Here is a 21,017-nt window from a genome sequence, read left to right on the forward strand (position 1 = left end):
CACTGCGCCCCTCGGCCCTGCCCCGGGTCGCACCTGCTGCTGCATCCCGGAGAAGGGCCGGGGAGCCGGAGCTCCCTCCCCGGTCCGGGCGCGCAGACCCTGCCGCCCCTGCCGCCGCTGCCGCCGCAGCCGCCCGCCGCCCACTCCTGCGCGGGGCTCCCGGTACGGTGACCTCACGGACCCGGGACTCCAACTCCCGTCGGGCCCCGCGCCGGGCCAATGGCGGGCGCCGGAGCATGCGGGGCGCGGCGCCTGCGCGGCGGCTTGAGTAAGCGGCCGCGCGATTGGCCGCGGGGGTCGGGCGGCCGCGCGGGGCCTGTGGGAAGCGGAGTGACGGAGCGAGCGGCTGTTGGAGGCAGGAGGTGGGGGCCGGAGCGCAAATGGCGTTGAGATGGTTGAGGGCCCTGTTCAAACTCCAGCGCTGACCATTCACCGGCGGAAGCGGCGGCGCAGGAGGCGGCGGCCCAGCGGGGGCACGTAGCGGCTCCGGCTCCGGCGGCGGCGGCGGCGGCCAGGGAAGGCGCGTAGGCCCCGGGCCCCGGCCGGCAGAGCGGCTCGAGGCGGGGAGGGAAGTTGCGGGGCCGCCGCTCCTCCCCCGCTCCTCCTTCTCGGCCGGGCTTCCTATTTACCGACAGCGGAGTCGGTGGCCCCGGGGGTGGGGAACCTCTCGGCGGCCCCCCGGCCGGCCCCGGGCTCCTGTCTGTCTCCTGGGAGCGAGAGAGGCGGAGGCGGCCCGAGGCCAAAGCACCCGCCGAGGCTCCGAGGGTAAGTGAGGTCTCGGGCGGCTGCCTAGGCCCGGAGCGGAGCCGGGCAGGGTTGGGGGGGCGGCCGGGCGGAGGTGGCGGGGAGGCTCCTGGCCAAGTTGGACGAAGGAGGCGGGAGAGGGGGGACGACGACCGGAGAACTCCTTTTTTTTTTTTTTTTTTTAGATTTTCTCTCTTATCTTTTTTTTTTTTTTTTGAGTTCTTTTCCGCCTGTCGGTTAGACTTCCCTCTCCGAGGCCGGTCAAAGTGTGTTGATTGCAACCTCCGGTCCTTGGCGGCGGCGGCGGCAAAGACGACGACGGGGTGCAGGGGTGTGTGTGTGTGTGTGTTGGGGGGGGTGGTTGTCCGTCGGTCCGACCCCGCCCGGCCCGTGGCGCCGCACCCCGAAGTTGTCCCGGGGATTTGGGGGCGTCGTCGGAAGCCCTGGCGGTGGGGGCGGGGAGCGAAGTTGCGGGAGCCGGCCGGCTGGCCGCCATCCCCCATGGCCTCCCCGGTGCACCGGCCGCCGCCGGCCCGCAGGTGCGCGTGTCCAACACCTCCCCCCCCCAGCGGCAGCCCCTCCGGACCTCGCAGGTCTCGGGTGGACTTGGGTCCCTCCGAATGGGACCCGCCCTTGGGACAGAGAGGCCAAAACCCCAGCGGCCGACGAGTCTTAAGTCTTTGGAAGTTGGAAGGCGATTAGCAGCACCCGCCGGGTTGGTTGACATAATGCTAAGGCAGTGCCTATTGCAATTTTGGGGTCTGCCCATACGCCTTGCTTGGAGAGAGACTGCCACGGCTGTCCTTCCTGACTTTTCAAAAAAAGACATTATGGGAAGCAAGACTATTATATAATGAACTCGAATGTATTCTTGTGTTGGATTTGGTAGATAGTAACCCTTCAACCGCATTTTTTTCCTCCCACTTCTTGTCCTTTCAGTTTGGAAACACCAAAATCATCAGCATTTCAGAAGGTGTTTGTAGAAGACCCCACTTCTTAAAAAAAAAAAAAACCTAGGGAAAAAAAACTGCCCTAAGTTTCTTATCATTCTTCAGGTAGTTAACTGTTTATTTCAGTTATTCCTCAGACTCTTAAGCAGCCAAGGCTTTGCTGGTTCCAGGATGAATTTTTCTGATGTTGGCTTACCGGAGCTCAAGTCTAGCATTTCAGTTTGGCCTTGAATCAGCATTTTTTACTGATTACCACTTCTGTGCATGCTTTGTTGGCGTGGATGTGAACTTGGGTCTGCGGACCTCTGCTTTGCCTTCCTGAAGGCTCGAGGAGAGATGTCTTCATTTTGTCTTTGGTAGCTAGCTGCTCAGGGTCCTTCCTTGTGTTGAGGTTCTGCTTGGAAACAGAGATGTTAGCGTTCCATCTGCAGTGAAAGTGGGAAGTGGCTCTCCTTGGGGAAAGCTTTGAGCACAGATGCGTGTGATGATGTCTTGTTACTTGACCAATTATAATTGGCTTCTCACCAAGCATGGTGTGATCCTCTACTGACTGTATATAAAACGAAGTTGCACAGTGATTCATGATTTTTTAACCTTTGGGTTTTTGTTTTTGTTTTTTTTTAAGATTTATTTTTATTGCAAAGTCAGATATACATAGGAGGAGAGACAGAGAGGAAGATCTTCCTTCCGATGGTTCACTCCTGAAGTGATAGCAACAGCTGAAGCTAAGCTGATCCAAAGCCAGGAGCCAGGAGCCACTTCCGGGTCTCCCACGTGGGTGCAAGGTCCCAAGGCCTTGGGCCGTCCTCACTGCTTTCCCGGGCACAAGCAGGGAGCTGGAAGGGAAGCAGGGCCACGGGGATTAGAACCAGTGACCATATGGGATCCCAACCCGTTCAAGGTGAGGACTTTAGCTGCTAAGCCACCACACCGGGGGCCCCCCTTTGGTTTTTAAAAGGATTTCCCCCCTCTTTATTTCAGAAACAGAGGGAAGGGTGAGATCTTCCATCTGGTGGGTCACTCCCCAAATGGTTGCAACAGCCCAGACTCGGCCAGGCTGGAGTCAGCAGCTCCATTCAGGTCTCCCACTTGGGCAGCAGGACCCTAAGCTCAGACCTTCCTCTGCAGTTTTTCCAGGCACATTACAAGGAAGGTGGATGGCCAGGACTCCATCCCCATCCGGCACTGGAATTTGGGATGTGTTCCACTAGCATTCTGGCACCGAAAGTTTCTTTAAAGTGCCAGCCCCAGACTTTTTTTTAAGATTTATTAGGAAGGCTAGGTGACATCCCGCTACAATGGCTGGGTCTGGACCAAGGTCTAGGCTGGCCAGAAGCTGCTTGGAACTGGGAATTCAGTCCAGGTCTCCCACCTGCCTGGCAGGAACCCGGTTCCTTGAGCTGTCACCTGTTGCTCCCTGGAATGTGCATTAGGAAGCTGAGTTGGGCGCCCAGTCTGGATTTTGCATCCAGATACTTGACAGCGTGGATTATGGGTGTCTTAACTGAAGTCTTAACTGTTTGACTGAAAACCTACCCTAGTTGTGTTGAAGTTAATGAAGGGAACATGTTAAAATTGTGTTTCAGCGATGGGTATTAACCTAGAGGTTATGGAGATTTTTGTTGAACTTGGACTCTGCTGGGATTGTAGCTTGCTGCTCTTGCGCATACTTTGAGCGTGCTGTTGTGCTATGTCACCCATGTGGGAGGCATGGATTGGGCTCCCTATTCCTGCCTTGTCTTCGGGCATCTGGGGAGTCAGCCAGCAGATGGGAGCTCTGTCCCTACCTAAATAATGTTTTCAAGTTATTAGAATTGTATTCAAAATGTATTCAAAGTTACAGGTCAGACAGCACAACCACTGTTTTTATTATTTCAAAGTAATGAAAAAATTAAAGCCCCTAAGCATTTTTTTTTAAAAAAGTTTCATTTTATTTTTATTGGGAAGTCATATCCACAGAGAGAAGTAGAGACAGAGAAACATCTTCCATCCACTGGTTCACTCCCCAGTAAGCCACAGTGGCCTGAGCTGAGCTGAGCTGAAGCCAGGAGTTTCTTTGGGTCTGTCATGTGCCTGCAGGGTCCTGAGGCATTTGGCCATCCTCCATTGCTTTCCCAGGCCATAGCAGGGAGCTGGAAGGGAAATGGAGCAGCCGGCACAGGAACTGCGGTCCATTTGGGATCCTGGGCATGTGCAAGGGGAAAGATGAGCCAGTGGAGCCATCACACGGGACCCCTGTAGTATCTGTTTTTATTAGATAGATAAATCAGATGGGTTGATTTGTTGTTTATCAGTGGAAGAGGAATATAAAGGTTATATGCTTGTATTCCTTTGATAATCCTTGGAACTGGTATATTAGAGTTCACTAGCTGCAGAAAATGTAATTCCGAAAATGAGCACAGCACTGTAGGGGCAAGAGGGACGGAATAGGGGTGGTTTCTTGTGCTCTGGGAGAGGTCCGTCTAAGTCCAAATTGCATTAGACCAAGGACCATCATCTCTCTGGGTGGATTAAAAGTTGCAGGTTGTAATAACATGGAAAAAAAAATCATACCATGTTGATCTTTTTTTTTTTTCATAGAATAAGTGCTGTGGAATTTCAAAGAACTAAATTTAGGTAACTATTTGACATTTCTGAGAACTTGAAAGGAAATTAACATTTTTGCCTAAGATTTTATATTAGGGGTAATTACCCTGCTCAGATTATTTTTAAGCTAAAAGTGATGTTTATGTGAATAGTAAGTTAATTCATTTGAAACTGCAAAAATGTTTCAGTATAAGTTGGTTTTGTGTATGCTGTGTTGTAAGTTGGTTAGTCACCAATTTTTGTTACTCTGGCAGTAGCTTGTGTGTGGCTAGTGTAAACCAGCACACAATGATGGCAGCACACAAAGTAAAAAAATGAGTCTTTATATCCCTTTTTCATATTAGCTGCTTTTAGCTTCATTTATTAAAGGTTTATTTATTTTGACATTCAGAGTTAACAGAATAAGAGACAAATGTTCCTCTTGCTCTTCACTCCCCAGATGATTGAAAAGGCCAGGGCAGGGCCCGGCCAGAGTCAGGAACTTGATCCACGTCTGCTACCTGCGTGGCCTGGACCCACGCTTGTGGACCGTCGTCTGCTGCTTTCTCCAGGTCATTAACAGGGAGCTGTTTGGGACCTGGAGGACCAGCAGCTTTACCCACTGTTCTAACAACGCTGGCCCTGTATTAACTATTTTTGAAGGCTTATGTGGTGAATGTTAAAAAGTTGTGTGCAGACAATGCCTACGTTCTTACATGCAGTGTTGGGCACTAAATAAACACTCAGAGTAAATAAACGTATATTGATTTTTTTTCCAGAGAATATGAAACAGGTGTCAAAATGACATCCAGATTTGGGAAAACATACAGTAGGAAAGGAGGAAATGGCAGTTCAAAGTTTGACGAAGTCTTTTCCAACAAACGGACCACCCTTAGCACAAAGTGGGGAGAGACCACATTTATGGCTAAATTAGGGCAGAAGAGGCCCAATTGTAAACCAGATATCCAAGAGATGCCGAAGAGACCCAAAGTAGAAGAAGAAAATACTGGAGACCCTTTTGGATTTGATAGCGATGATGAGTCTCTCCCGGTTTCTTCCAAGAATTTAGCGCAGGGTAAGGGTTCCTCTCACTCAGAGTCCAGTGAAGCTGCTCCTCTGGAAGAAGTCACTTCTGTACTTGAAGCTAATAGCAAAATGAGTCACCCACTGGATGAAGACAGCGTCGGGTTGGTCAGATGCTTGCCTTTGGAAGACTCTCTGCTGGGGAAAGAGAAGAACGCAAGTGGAACCCTGGGAGATGATGCAAGCAAAAGCAGCTGTGCTAAATTAATGACTTCAGGTAAGTTTCAATTTTCTTTAGGAGAGCCTCATGTAAGCCATTTATTTAAGCGATCTATATTCTAAAATACCATGTAACTTAGGTTTTGTTTCTGCATTTGTGACTAACAGGGACTGCTGATAGTTTTGGAAGAGGTTTAGGAGTTGTCAAGAAAGTTAAAAGTTAAACCAGTTGGATGCTATTGTTTCTAGACTGTCACTCAGGAATATGTTTTGGAAGCAGTCATTTCTAAATCGTTAGCTTCCATTCTGTAGGAAATGTCTTCCTTGTTGTGCCAGGATTGCACTGCATCTTCTGTTACCGTGGAGGATTTGGGTGGTGGTTGATACGGTGAGCATTAGTGAGGAGTACTAGCCTTTCTCTAACTAGATCACAAAGAGTAAGAATTGAACTTTATTGCAAATTGAGGAGAGTGTAGGGACCAGCAGTGACTAGTGTTAGTATCAGGTACAAAACTGGTTGTGCTTTTAAGATGCTAATTAGTAAACATTATCTAGTATTTTCTCCTAAAGTAGTATGTGTTACATTCTCATTCACTTTTAAACGTTTTTTGAGAGAGCACTGCCACCCCTTGTCCATTGTCTCAGTGCCCACCATGACCAAGGGCTGCGCCAAGCTGAAGCTGGGTGTTGGGGGCTCCATCTGGGTCTGCCATATGGGTGCAGGGATCCAGGTTCTGGAGCTGGGAAGCTGGCACTGAGGCTGGAGCGGGAATGAGAAACTTTGGCACTGCAGTTGTGGAGTCCTGGGCAGCATCTAAGGCCGTCTCTGGCTGCCCTCTTAGTTCCTCTGAATGGCTTTGGGATTGCAGTAAGTGGTAAAGGTGTAGTTAACAGACTGAAGAGCTAGCATTGCAGGAGTCCCCGCAGATGGGTGGGAGAATGAAGCAGTGCCAGCAGCCTATCAGCAGTCCATAGTGGAGGGAGAAGGACCTGATTTCTTCACTTGGGGCATTTGGTGGCAGAACATGGGTCTAGACAGCTTTTGAGTTGAATCCCCTAGAACATCCTTTGGGGCTTAGTATGGGGCGCATCAAAGTGTGCAAGCAACTGTGCTTTTCATAGTTTTACTAAGAATGCTGAGCATTTTCTGCTTCCTCACCCTTAAGAGGATGAGCCAGCTGTTACTGCCATTCGCCTGGTCCTCTGAGCAAGCGCTAACTTGGCTGTCCTTGCAGTCTTATCCACACTTCTCCTGAAGCATTGTTCTCAAGTTCAAGTCAAATCAGAGCATAAAAACTGCTTCTGGGTCAGCTCCTAAAATGTGTTATAATGAAGAACTTGAGCTGCAGTACATTTTAGCTTCATTCTCCCATTTTTAGATGACTTGAAAGAAGTTAGTAACTCTGCAAGGTTGAAGTGGAATTTTTGTTTCAAAATGAAATTTATTTTTATTTTTATTATTTTGTTAAAGATTTATTTATTTTTATTGGAAAGTCAGATATACAGAGAGGAGGAGAGACAGAGAGGAAGATCTTCCGTCCAATGATTCACTCCCCAAGTGAGCGCAACGGCCGATGCTATGCCGATCCGAAGCCAGGAGCCTCTTCCGGGTCTCCCACGTGGGTGCAGGGTCCCAAAGCTTTGGGCCATCCTCGACTGCTTTCCCAGGCCACAGGCAGGGAGCTGGAAGGGAAGCGGGGCTGCCGGGATAGAACCGGAGCCTATATGGGATCCCGGGCGTGCAAGGCGAGGACCTTAACCACTTGTGCCACCGCGCCGGGCCCATGAAATTTATTTTTAAAAAGAAATTGAATATTTGTGTTACTGAGTAGCTACTGTTTATGGAACCACTGTGCTAGGCTCTAAGAATGCTGTTCTAGTTGAGTTGTTCAGAGCTCTTATTGCCATCTCTTGCTGGCCCAGGATAGGCTACCTTGCAAGGTGTGTAAGCTGGAGGAAAAGGATGAGGTTGGGCATGTGGTGCATGTGGTCACAGGACACTGACCCAGGCTTCCTTGAGCATGTTGGCTTTGGGAGAGTGGATGTCATTGGCAGATGGTCGTGTGTAGAGTATTCATTCATACAGTGAGGGAACAGGAATGTAGCAGTTGAAATGCTCATAGGCAGTGGTTGCTTATGTTGCTTTGCTGATGGTATAGCTTTGCATGCAGTATGTCCACGCTGTGTGGGAAGCCGACTGATGGGAATGAAGGTGTAGTTTTCTATGGAATGAGGTAGCGTTTCCTAATCCGGCTTGATTGTAGTTCTGATGCTGATTCGGTGGACTGTGGATTCAGACTCCATTAAAATGGACACTGAAACACAGATACCCAGATGTTCAGGAGCGTCTTGCTGTTTTCCTTCCTAGTAGGAAGGGAATGCTGTGGTACTCTGAACCTTTTTCCTCCTTTCCTTTGGTAACTAAGTTATAGCACCCCTGGCATGTCCCCTGTGGGATGAGAAACAGGGTCTGAAGGCGTGCTTTGACTTTTCATAATAGTGCCAATGATATAGTCTCACCTTATTGCTAGTGTGTGCAGGTTAGGTATCAACTGTTTCTAACTTTGGGTATGTGCAAGTTGGATATATCGTGAGAATGCTTTTGCCAAAGCCTTCCATTTTTTTGGCTCCTTTTAAACTTTGGGAGTCTTTCTTTGCTTTTTAAATTTAAGATTTTTAAAAAAGATTTACTCATTTTATTGGGAAGTTAGATACAGAGAGAGAAAAAGAGAAAGATCCTCTATCCGCTGGTTTACTCCCCACCACATGGCTGCAACGGCCAGAGCTAAGCCAATCTGAAGTCAAGAGTCTGGAGCCTTTTCTGTGTTTCCCATGTGGGTGCAGGGTCCCAAGGCCTTGGGCCGTCCTCGACTGCTTTCCCGGGCCACAAGCCGGGAGCTGGATGGGAAGTGGAGCTCCTGTGGCATGAACTGGCGCCCATATGGGATCCTGGTGCGGGCAAGGCAAGGCCTTAGCCACTAGGCTACCTGTTTTTTTATATTTATGATTTATTTTGTTTGAGAGGCAGATTTACAGAAAGGAGAGACAGATTTTCCTTCTGTTGTGACACTCCCCAAATGGCTGCAGTGGCTGATGCTGGGCCCTTCCGAAGCCAGGAGCTGGAGCTTCCTCCTGGCCTCCCATGTGGATTTTGGGGGCCCAAGGACTTTGACTGTCTCCTGCTGCTTTTGTAGGCACATTAGCAGGGAGCTGGATCAGAAGTGGCAGCTGGGACTTGACCTTACATCACACGTCAGGCACCGCAGGTGGAGGCTTGAGCTCCTCTGCCATGGTGCCAACCGCTTTCCCCTTACGTGTCAGATTGTCGTTACTTCTCACTCTGAAAACCTTGTAATTTTAGAATCTGAAACCTAAGTCTTTAATAAAAGAGATCTCAATCTCAAGTATTCTTAACTTTTTTTTCATTCTAGGGACCCTTGTGAGAATCCTGAAAGTTTTGGATTCTTTCTTTGGATAAAAATACTTACATACTTATTTGAGTCTAAGAAATCTAGCTGGCTATATTTAGGCATTTCATTTAAGAACCTTTTGGCAGTTTTATCAGCAGCTTGTTCAAAGTGCCCAGATTAAGTTGCATTAGCATCCTTCCAGTGGAACGTTGCTGGACAGTACTACCATTTTTTGCAGCATAATTTACATTGCATCAGCCATAAGAACTTATCCAAGCTCATAATTATACATGGTATTATTATACTTTTTTTTTTTAAGATTTATTTTATTTGCATTGGAAAGTCAGATATACAGAGAGGAGGAGAGACAGAGAGGAAGATCTTCCGTCCAATGATTCACTTTGTAAGTGGCTGCAATGGCAAGACCTGAGCTTATCTGGATCCACAGCTTCTGGGTCTCCCACATGGATGCCAGGTCCCAAGGTTTGGGCTTTGGGCTGGATGGGAAGTGGGGCCACCAGGATTAGAACTGGCACCCGTATGGTATCTTAGCATGTGATGGAAAACGAGAACTTTAATTGCAACGCCACTGCACTGGGCCTAATATGGTTTTTTTTTTTTGAGTCCATCTCTCTGGAGGAATATGTAATTGTTTTGGACACTGTTAAACTTTCTGAAGTAGTTTATCAGGGCAGTGCTTTGAAATTTTTTGACGAATTTGAAGAAGAGACTCAGGATGGGATCATGATGAAGCATACAATAATTGCTATTTTCTTTTTTAAGATTTATGTATTTTTATTGGAAAGGCAGATGTACAGAGAGGAGGAGAGACAGAGGAAGATCCTCCGTCTGATGATTCACTCCCCGAGTGAACGCAATGGACAGTTCTTCACCTATCTGAAGCCAGAAGCCAGAAACCTCCTCCAGGTCTCCCACGTGGGTGCAGGGTCCCAAGGCCTTGGGCCATCCTTGACTCCTTTCCCACACTACAAGTGGGGAGCTGGATGGGAAGTGGAGCTACCAGGATTAGAACCAGCACCCATATGGGATCCCGACGCGTTCAAGGCGAGGATCTTAACTACTATGCCATCGTGCCGGGCCCAATAATTGCTATTTCATAAACAAATGCTTAATGGTTTACGGAATCAGAAGCAAGCTTATGAGCTGGAAATAAAAACTGTTCAGAGGGCTTGAGTTGCTAGAATGTTCTACCCTGTAATGTACAAGAAACATTTTATTATGAAATTTTGACACATGACATGTAAAAATAGAATAATACAGGAATCTTGTGTATTTAGTTGTCCAGCTTGAATAGTTGTCAGTTTATGGTAAGCACTATAAACTACTTATCTTTTATTTATTTGAGGAAGTAATGTTTTATTTACTTTATTTATCGGTTTAAAAATTTCCAGAGTCTTAAACATTTTTTCTCCAGAGTACCTCAGATTTCAAAGTAGAATGATTGAATGAGCAGGTGCTAAGGTAACATCGCCAATTCCAGGAAAGATGAATCAACCAATGTATCCATTTGGAAGGCAGAGTTGGCTGTGAGATGGGTTGGTCGATCTCCCATCTGCGATTCATTCCCCAAACACCTACAATGGCCAAAGCTGGGCCAGGCTGAAGCCAGGAGTTTCGTCTCGTGTGGATCCAGGGACCTAAGTAAGCATTTGAGCCATCCTCCACTGCTTTCCTAAGGACATTAGCACGGGACTGGATTGGAACTGGAACAACTGGGACGGCAACCTGCACTGAGATGTCGAATGCCCTCATTATAAGAGGCAGCTTAACCTGATGCTCTCTAATGCCAGCCACTAATTTTTTTTTTTGTAATTTGTGCAAGTTTTACTTCTTTGAAAGGAGGAATTATAGGGTTTCCAACCTCTTTAACTCCTGAAATGCCCAACAGCCAGGGCTGGTCCAGTTCCAGAACTAGGAACTGTATGGGTCTCCCACGTAGGTGGCAAAAACACAGATCCTTGGGCCATCATCTGCTGCAGGCTCGTCAAGCTGCAAGCTGGATTGGAATCGGGTAGGACTCCATCTCAGGTAGTCAGATACGGATTCAGGCACCCCAGGGGGTGAGTGAACCCACAGTGCCTACCCACACCTCTCCAGCTTTTACCCACTGGAGTATTTTAAAGCAGATGAAGGATTTCTAATTTTATCTGCATATACTTTTGTATTGAATGCTTAATTTTAAAAGCAGTAAACTGTTTCCAGTTGCTGTTAAAAGCAGTGAGTTGTCAGCCAGTTGTGCCACTTACAGATAGCAGGAGCTGCAGTTTAACCTTCTGAGATGTCAGGTATTTAAAGTTTGGAGTCCTAGGCTGTGCCCATTAGAGGTTTAACAGAAGCTTCTCTTTGCTGTTATGTGAGGCCACTTCTATTTTCTATCTTTGTTCATCTGGACTCTAGAATAAAGTGTGCAAAGACTTGTATTTCTGCTTGGCACATTTTCCTTGCCAGCCAGCTGGGATTCAGTTTGCATGTCCTGCCAAGTAGTGAGATAACTATGGCATAGGCTCTTAATTTGTATGACTGGGTTTTTAGCCAGTAAATTTTTTCTTATTTGCTTAAAGCTGTACTAAATATTTGTTTAAGGTATAGTAATGCAGTGTTAGGAAATTGAACTTCTGATTTCAAACTGAAAGTGATTTTTAGAAAGGGAATTAAATTGTTCCTGAAAATGTAAAGTAAGCCAAGACTTGAGACCTTAGATGAGATTGTCATTTATACATTGGATAAAGCACAAGTGATTATTGGACTATTTTTAAAATCCTAAAATCCTGAAAATACAGTATCCAGATGCCTTTAGATGTTAAATGTATTTCTTAAATGTATTTCATACAAGAAATACATTTAAGTCATACCTAAAATCAATTTTTTAAGGGAAGTACATAAAAGAACTTTGATTTTTTAAGTTCTTTGTGCTAAGCCTTTTATATATTTATATTTAATCACATGTAAAGCAGACTTTTTTTTAAGATTTATTTGTTTTTATTGGAAAGTCAGATATACAGAGAGAAGGAGAGACAGAGGAAGATCTTCCATCCAATGGTTCACTCCCCAAGTGGCTGCAATGGCTTGAGCTGAGCCAATCCAGAGCCAGGAGCCAGGAGCTCATCCGGGTCTCCCATGTGGGTGCAGAGTCCCAAGCATTTGGGCTGTCCTCCACTGCTTTCCCAGGCCACAGGCAGCGAGCTGGATGGGAAGTGGGGCTGCTGGGATTAGAACTGGCGCCCATATGGGATCCCGGGTATTCAAGGGAAGGCCTTTAGCCTCTAGGCCATCTATGCCACTATGCCAGGCCCCAGCAGACTTCATTTCTGTCATATAAAGCATAGTTCAGAATTCAAACGACTTGAGTGAATTTTTTAGATCTCTGAAACATCTAGAGTTGTCTTTTAGTATGGTGCTTTTGTCTTCTGATAAGTGTGAACTTAATTCATTGGTTTATTGAAAGTCAAAATGTAAAACAATATGCTGTTACTGTAACATCAGTTTTATCTTGATGCTGGAATTCACAAGGATCTGGAATGTGGGTGTTTTAAGTGTTGTCTTAACCGCCATGTCAGGGCTTGGCCTGGTTCTTGGCTTTTTCATGTTCCACTGGGGAAGACAGAATCCAGGATAACAAATGGACTGAAAAGTATGAAAACTGTGGGGTGCCATGGGAGTGCATAGTAAGTTTATTTGCAGCCTCTGCGGGTGGAGGTGTGTAGGCAGGAGTGACATTTAACCTGAGACCTGTTGATGCACAAAGACAGAACTGCAGGGCTTGATGGCTTGCAGATGAAGAAGGCAGTGAGTCCCAGGTATGGGACAGGAGCAAGTGAGCAGATGGTCGAGTTATTGAGACAGAGGGCAGTGTAAGGGAAAGTTAATGCTTTCAGTTGCACTTGAGATATCTGAAATTACACTACTTAACTGCCAGGTCTTGGGGGTGAAGTTGGATGAAAAGTCTTGGTTTGAGATGAGAAACCTGAAATTCAGAATATAGATATCACTTGAAAATACAAAATCAGTTAAAGTCATTAAGGTCAGTGTGAAAGGAAAGCAGTGTTAAAACTGAGCTGTGAAGAATTTCTAGTATTGAATAGCCAGAAAAACAAGAAGCTGGAAAAGGAAATGAAGTCGCAGCAGCTCGAGCTGCTGAAGGGAAAGGAAGCCAGTGGCGTGCTTCAGCAGCCAGCAGTGAAGCGTCTGTGCAAGGGCCCCCTGAGTCTGAGAGCTGCGGCAAAGTCAGCTGAAGTGAGGACAAGGGGGCTTCGCCTTTGCAGCTTAGATCTGAGTCATCAAGGGCGTGACGGAGTGGGATACTCGTGTCTGTGCCATTAGTCAAGATCTTCAGAGGTGACAAGAAAGGCAGCTAGAGGGGTATGAACGGTTCTGGAATTAACAAAAAAAATCTAGTGACCCCTTACTGCTTTTTAAATCCGGATTTATTTATTTATTTGAAAGACAAGAGACACAAACAGGAAAAGACTGAGATCCTCCATTTGCTGGTTCATTCCTCAAATGGTAACAGTGGGCAGTACCAGTCCAGGCCAAAAGCAGGTGCTCCATCCAGGTCTCCCCTGTGAGTGGCAGGGATCCACACACTTGGACCATCTCTGCTTTTCCCAGTCTGTAGGCAGAGAGCTGGGACATGACCAGCTTTCCATCTGGTTGCCATATGAAATATCTCCTAACAAGTGGCAGCTTCACTTGCTACACTACAGCACTGGCTCCTTTGGAAGGGTTTTATTTTTTAAAAGATTTATTCATTGTTATTGGAAATTCAGATTTACAGAGAGGAGAGACAGGAAGATCTTCTGTCTGTTGGTTCTCTTCCCAAGTAGCCGCAATGACCGGAGCTGAGCTGATCTGAAACCAGGAGCTAGCGCTTCTTCCAAGTCTCCTGTGTGGGTGCATGGTATCAAGGCCTTGGGTGGTCCTATACTGTTTACCCAGGCCATAAGCAGGGAGCTGGATGGGAGATGGAACAGCTGGGACATGAACCGGCACCCATTTGGGATCCTGGCGCATGTGCTAGGCAGTAAGTTTACCTATTGGCCTACCACGCTGGGCTGTCTGGAAGGTTTTAATGCACAGGAGAGCTTTGAGAAATGGGTGCTAATATGTGGGGAGAGGCCTTGGGAGAAGGGATTCTGTGTTTACCATACAGGAGGAATGATGGGGAAAAGATGAGCTTAGTGGAAGGAGAGATGGCAAGAGGTGAAGGCTTTGATTGGTTTGTAGTTCTTTAAAAATTTAAAAAAGATTATTTGTTTTTATTGGAAAGGCAAAGAGAAGAGACAAAGATCTTTCTCCACTAGGTTTATTCCCCAAATAGCCTCGTTGGCTGGAGCTGAGTTGATCTGAAACCAGGAGCCAGGAATTTCTTCAGGGTCTCCTACAGGGTTACAAGGTCTCAAGGTTTTGGGCCGTCCTCCACTGCTTTCCCAGGCCATAAGCAGGGAGCTGGAAGGGAAGTATAGCAGCCAGGACGTAAACTGGCCTCTAGATGGGATCCTGGTACTTGCAGGGGAAGGACTAACCAGTTGAGCCATTGTGCTGAGCCTATAGTTCTATTTTTGTAAGTAAGTGACTGGTTATTTCTGAAAGGGAGAGAGAAGAGCACAGTAACTTGGGGACAATTAAGGAGAGTGGGAAAGGGTTTAATAAATGCTACCTAAAACAGGAGAATGAGCTGTATTAGAGATTCGGTAGCCATTGTGTGTGTTTCTCCTTCCTTTAGTAGGCCCCCTGCATAGAATGCAGCATGTATAGGATAATTAGAGTTATTTTGGATTGGTATTTTGTCAGATAACATGTGATCCGAAGAGATGAAGAAGAAAGGGAATTTAGCATATTGCCTGGAGAGTAAGAAATTGAAGGACTGTGGAATTTGAATGTTTAGCACCCAGGTAGAACTGATAGGACAGAGAGAATAGAGGGATAATATGCGGAACGTCCTGTTATGAATCAAAGTGCAAAATGTAGTGCTGGAGCAGGCAAGTTGAATCAGTTGTTGAAGTTCCTTGGGGCCAGCACCCGGTGCAGTGGTTTACACTGCTGGTAGGATGTATACCTCCTGTGTTGTAGTGCCTGAATTTGAATCCTGGCTCCATTTCCAATTCCATTTTCTTCTTAATCCACACTTGGGGGCAGTGGTGATAGCTCAGGTAGATGGGTTCCAGTCATTCAACACAGGAGATGTGGTTTGAGTGCCTGGATTCAGGGCCCGGCCTTGGCTTATGTAGGTATTTGGGGGGTAAAGAACAGTGGATGGGAGCTTTGTGTCTGTCTACCTGTCTGACTGTCTCTCAAAAATATGAGAAAGCTCAGATGCTTTTTGGGTAGCAATGTATGTGATAATTAGTGAGACTGGGGAAGATGGGATGATTCTTTTTATTTTTGTTTTTTAAAAAAATTTATTTTGATTGGAATGTCAGATTTACAGAGAGAAAGAGAAACAGAGAGAAAGATCTTCCATCTACTGGTTCAATCATCAAGTGGCTAGTACAGCTGGAGCTGAGCTGATCTGAATCCAGCACACAGAAGCTTCTTCTGGGTCTTCCATGGGAGTAGGGAGGTTTTTGCAGGGTTCCAAGGCTTTACACCATTCCCAGCTGCCTTCCCAGGCCTCAAGTGGGGAGCTGGAAGAGAGGTGGAGCAGCCAGGGTATGAACTGGCACCTTCGGATCCTGGTACTTTCAAGTGACAGTTTAGCCATTAAGCTGTCAAGCCAGGCTTTGCTGCTCTGCTTCTGATCCAGCTGCCTGCTAATGCACCTGGGCAAACACTGGAGGCTGGCCTGAGTGCTTGGGTCCTGCACCGATGGGGAGCTGAAAGCAGCTCTGGACTCCTCGCTTCAGCTGGTTCAGCCCTGACCGTTGCAGCCATTTGAGGAGTAAACCAGACCATACCTTTTTCTGTCCCTCATCTTAAGTCTGCCTTTCAAATAGTAGATAAAAAATAAATATTAAAGAAAAAAAAATAACTTGGGAGGCTCGAGTTGGAATTTGGAGGGAATTCAGGATAATAGCAAAACTAGAATGGAGGGGTGGAGTTTAAACCTAGTGTAAAAGCACTAAATAAATGCATCCTGTATTAAGTAGTTGGAGAATAGAAGGTATCAGGAAGATTAGAAAGTAGCTAGATGGCGTAAGCCTTCACAGAGGACTTTTATAGTAAGATGGAGGAGTGACGGTTTTGTAGAATCCAAACTGAAAGGTCAGGTGGCAGCAGGGCAAGGAGGTGGCAGATGGGATGCCCTGGTCTCTCCTGTGGTGGCAGTGTGCCGTTGGATGGGCAGATGGGCAGGAAGTGCAGACACGGTATGAGTGTGGATGGAGTACAGAGGTAGCTGATGAGCCGTGTTTACATTTCGGATCCTGAGCTGAAGAAACAGACGAGGGTCTTGGTGGCTTAAATGGCAAGTTTTCCTGGAGCGGTGGTTGCCAACCTTTGCTCACGTATTCTCTCAGGCTTTTTGTCTGTCTGAATTTGCTCTCCCTTCTTAATAAATTTTCTGCTCATATATATGTATGTATATATTTTAAAGATTTTATTTATTTTTATTGGAAAGTCTGATCCACAAAGAGGAGGAGAGACAAAGATCTTCTGTCCAATGATTCACTTCCCAAGTGAGCGCAACGGCCAATGCTATGCCAATCCAAAGCCAGGATCCAGGAACTTCTTCCGGTTCTCCCGCACACACGGGTTCAGGGTCCCAAAGCTTTGGGCCGTCCCTGACTGCTCTCCCAGGCCACAGGCAGGGAACTGGATGGGAAGTGGAGCTGTGAGGATTAGAACCGGCGCCCATGTGGGATCCTGGCGTGTTCAAGGCAAGGACTTTAGCTGCTAGGCCACGGCGCCGGGCCCGCTGCTCATATATTTTTAAAGTTTGTATCTTTGTCAGTTCAGGTCTCAGCTGAAAACATGCTATGCCCAAATCTGGTGTTGGGGCAGGGCTTATTCATAGGATTACTGTTTACAAAGCTGTGGGAGCAATGTCGGGAAACCAGGGGGGATGCTACCCTGGAGGAATAATGGGAAGGTAACTCCTTTGTCCTGTTCGGCTCTTCCTGGGCCAAGGTCAGAGCAGAGTGAGAGGGAGAACAAGTGTAAGGAAGGACCAACCAGTTAACGATGTTTGCTGTTGGGCCCGGTGTGATAGCCTAAATATCACATTGGTATGATAGGCTAAATGTTCAACTTGCATGTGCCAGTTCGTATCCCAGCTGCTCCGCTTCCCATCCAGCTCCCTGCTTGTGGCCAGGGAAAACTGTTGAGCACGGCCCTAGGCCTTGAACCCTGCACCCATGTGGGAGAACTGGAAGAGGCTCCTGGCTTTGGATCGGCTCTGGCTATTGCAGCCATGGATGGAAGATCTTTTTCTCTGTCTCTCCTCTGTATATCTGCCTTTCCAATAAGAACAAATAAATCTTTTAAAAAATATTTATTTTAAAGACAGGGTCAGGTCTTTTGCTTAAACCAGCAGCCAGGAGCCTCCTCCAGATCTCCCATACAGGTACGAGGACCCAAGCACTTTGGCCATCCTGCACTGCCTTCAAAGGTGCATGAGCTGGGAGGTAGATCAGAAACGGAGCAGCCAGGACTGGAACTAGGTATATCTCCATTTGTGGCACTACAGTGCAGCCCCATGGCAAAAGTTTTCTAAGATTCGTTTTTTATTTGGGAGGCCAAGTTAGAGAAAGAGAGAGATCTTCTGCCTGCTGGTTCACTTCATAAATGCTCACAATAGCCAGAGTTGAACCTGTTGGGAGCCTCTCATGGGGTGCAGGGGCACAAGGATTTGGGTCAGCCTCTGCTGCTTTTCCAGGACATAAGCAGGAAACTAGATGAAAAAATGGAGCAACCAGATTCATCTGTATGGGGTATTGGTACTGCAGGTAGAGGCTTAGCCTGTCATGCTTGGCACACATCCCATTCTCCCCAGTGTGAAACCTTTAAAAGGAGTGTACTTGGCGGCCAGGGCTGTTCCCAGGAAGCTGGTTGGAAACACGGCACCCAGAACTTGAAGCACTTTATGAGATACCAGCACCACCACTCTGCTCCACCGCACTGGACCTCTAACATTTCTACTGTTCTCTCATGTTTAGGTCTTCAGTTCACAGGAATTTGATTAAAAACTTTTAAATCAAGAAAATCAGCTCTTTTAAAAATAATGCTGTTACTATTTTTCACTTCTTTTTTAGTTTTGTTTATATGAAAGAAAAAGAAAGAGAGGTCCATCTGCTGATTCATTCACTCACCAAAAGCCACTAGTAACACAGGGCTAGGTCAGGCCAAAGACCCAGACCTCCATCCAGGTCTTCAGATGTGGGTGACAGGAGTCCAAGTATACAGTACTTGGACTGGTATCTGTGTTCTGAGAGCAGCAGCAGGAAACTGAATCAGAACAGCGGAACAGCCCAGACTGGAACCAGCGCTCTGATCCCAGGGCAGGTGTGTCACACAGGGGCATAGTCCACTGTGCCATAACACTTGTCCCTGTTTTCACCTTTTTTTTTTTTCCTATGCTTAAGTTTTGTGTGTATGAATGTGAATTTTGTTATGTGTCTTGAGAAAGGACTTGTCTCAGTAAAGTATACTTTTTGGAATTAATATGTTGAGTTGCACATTATTTTTTTTTTTTTAAAGATTTATTTTTATTATTTTTTCATTGGAAAGGCAGATATACAGAGAGGAGAGACAGAGAGGAAGATCTTCCATCCGATGTTTTACTCCCCAAGTGAGCGCAACGGGTCGATGCTATGCCGGTCCGAAGCCAGGAGACTCTTCCGGGTCTCCCACGCGGGTGCAGGTTCCCAAAGCTTTGGGCCATCCTCGACTGCTTTCCCAGGCCACAGGCAGGGAGCTGGAAGGGAAGCGGGGCTGCTGGGATTAGAACCAGCGCCCATATGGGATCCCGGGCGTGCAAGGCGAGGACCTTAACCACTTGCGCCACCGCGCCGGGCCTGAGTTGCACATTTTTAAAGATGTTATATAAGCAGACTCTTTCCTTTTTTTTTTTTTTTGTTAAGATTTATTCACCTTTATTTGAAAGGAAGAGTCCAAGAGAAGGAGAAGCAGAGAGAGGTCTTCCATCTGCTGATTCACTCCCTAAATGCAACAACCAGAGCTGGGCCTATCGGTACAGGAGCCAGGAGCTTCCCCCTAGGTCTCCCATGTCAGTGCAGGGGTCCAAGTGAGCCATCCTGCTGCTTTCCCTGTAAGCAGGGAGCTAGATCACAGGTGCAGCGGATGGGACTCGAACTGGCACTCATATGGTACCAGCTGCACCCACATGCTGCAGTGTAGCTTCACTTGTGGGTATGCTAGTCTCCATTATACAGTTGTTCTCTTGGAATATATGTACATATTTAGTTACTTACATGTCTATTTATGTTGTATTTTGCGTGAAAGTTGCTTTATATCAGAGAAAAAGTGATACTTATTCTTTGGGATGGCTTACTGCATTGAGCTTAAAAAAAAAATTCCCTTTTGGGCCTGGTGTGGTAGCCTAGAGACTTAAGTCCTCGCCTTACATGCACCAGGATCTCATATGGGTACCAGTTCCAATCCTGGCGGCAAAGCTTCCCATCCAGCTCCCTGCTGGTGGCCTGGGAATGCAGTCAAGGACAGCCCAAAGCCTTGGGACCCTGGACCCGTGTGGGAGACCCGGAGAAAGCTCCTGGCTCCTGGCTTCAGATCAGCGCTGCACCAGCCATTGTGGCCACTTGGGGAATGAAACAGCAGATGGAAGATCTTTCTCTGTCTTTCCTTCTCTGTGTATCAGACTTTCCAATAAAAATAAATAAATCTTTTAAAAAAAATCCCCTTTTATTTTATAATATATAAGTGGTTTAATCTTTCGTTCATTTAAAGTTATTTAAATATTTGAATCACTGAAGCAACTTAATTTTACTCAAATTTTCCAGTTTCCTTTATTGAACAATTCTTTTTTGTACAGATTTTCAAATACTATGTTCACTGTTCACTGATTTCCTATGTACATTTTGTTCTTTCTCTTATCTTTTAAACCAGCTAGAAAGAATTGAAAATTTTAGAGTATTTGAAAACTTTTTTGCACTATAATAATGTTCTTGAATATCCGAATACTGTTAAAAACACTGACAGGTTTTATGGAACCGCTGAAATTCTAAGTATTACAAAGAATTTTCTTTCCTAGGGAATCCTTAAATAACCTTATTTTTGTACTCCATTCCTACAAAATTCATATATACTCAGATTACAAGTTTTGATACTATTTGTTGTTTTATTTTTGAGGAAATTATCTGTTTCTCTATAAAATGAAGACTCTTCCAAGGGCCCAGCATGATGGCCTAGTGCTTAAATCCTTGTCTTGCATGTGCTGGGATCCTATGTGGGCACTGGTTCATATCCCAGCACCTCCACTTTCCATCAGCTCTCTGCTTGTGGCCTGGGAAAGCAGTGGAGGATTGCCCAACCTTAGGACCCAGCACCCATGTGGCAGACCAGAGGTTCCTGTCTTCTGGTTTCTGGCTTGGATTGGCTCAGCTCCAGCCTTTGCGGCCACTTGGGTAAACCAGTGGGCATAGGATATTTCTCTTTTTAAAGTTTATTTTCTTATGAAGGCAGATTTCCAGCATTCCAGTTGATTAAGACTTTATTTATGATGCTGACATACTGTATTGTGGTCCTAGTTTGAGTTCTAGCTTCTCCATTTCTGGTCTGCCTTTCTGCTGATGCACCCAGGAGGTGATGGCTCACTTTTTTTTTAAGATTTATATATTTTCATTGGAAAGTCAGATATACAGAGAGGAGGATAGAGAGAGGAAGATGTTTTATCCACTGATTCACTCCCCAAGTAGCTGCAATGGTTATAGCTGAGCCAATCCGAAGCCAGGAGCCAGGATCCCAAGGCTTTGAGCCATTTTCTACTGCTTTCCCAGGCTACCAGCAGGGAGCTGGATGGGATGTGGTATTGCCGGGATTAGAACTGGCATCTGTATAGAATTCCGGTTTGTGCAAGGGGAGGACTTTAGCTGCTAGGCTACCACAGTTGGCCCTGTAATAATGTTTATATTTAAAAAACTCTTCTGTAGTCCTAAGCATGTTTGTTTATACA

At 46.3% G+C, this 21,017-nt stretch overlaps 1 protein-coding gene across 3 annotated transcripts in view; it reads left to right on the plus strand.

Moving 5' to 3' along the window:
- The first annotated feature begins 329 nt into the window (after positions 1-329).
- WAPL (WAPL cohesin release factor) overlaps positions 330-21,017 on the plus strand; it is a 79,057-nt gene continuing 58,369 nt past the window's right edge. Inside the window, exons 1-2 of one of the 3 annotated variants that reach the window (XM_040970457.1) lie at positions 330-765; positions 5,039-5,559. In XM_040970457.1, coding sequence (XP_040826391.1) covers positions 5,061-5,559 — 499 coding nt within the window. In that variant the 5' untranslated portion in view covers positions 330-765; positions 5,039-5,060. The remainder of the gene's footprint in view (positions 766-5,038; positions 5,560-21,017) is intronic. The other 2 variants (XM_040970458.1, XM_040970459.1) reach the window with 2 other exon arrangements.

The sequence above is a fragment of the Ochotona curzoniae genome, unplaced genomic scaffold (assembly GCF_017591425.1).
Source record: "Ochotona curzoniae isolate NIBS_2020 unplaced genomic scaffold, NIBS_Ocur_1.0 scaffold_4763, whole genome shotgun sequence".
In the NCBI taxonomy this organism is placed as follows: Eukaryota; Metazoa; Chordata; class Mammalia; order Lagomorpha; family Ochotonidae; genus Ochotona; species Ochotona curzoniae.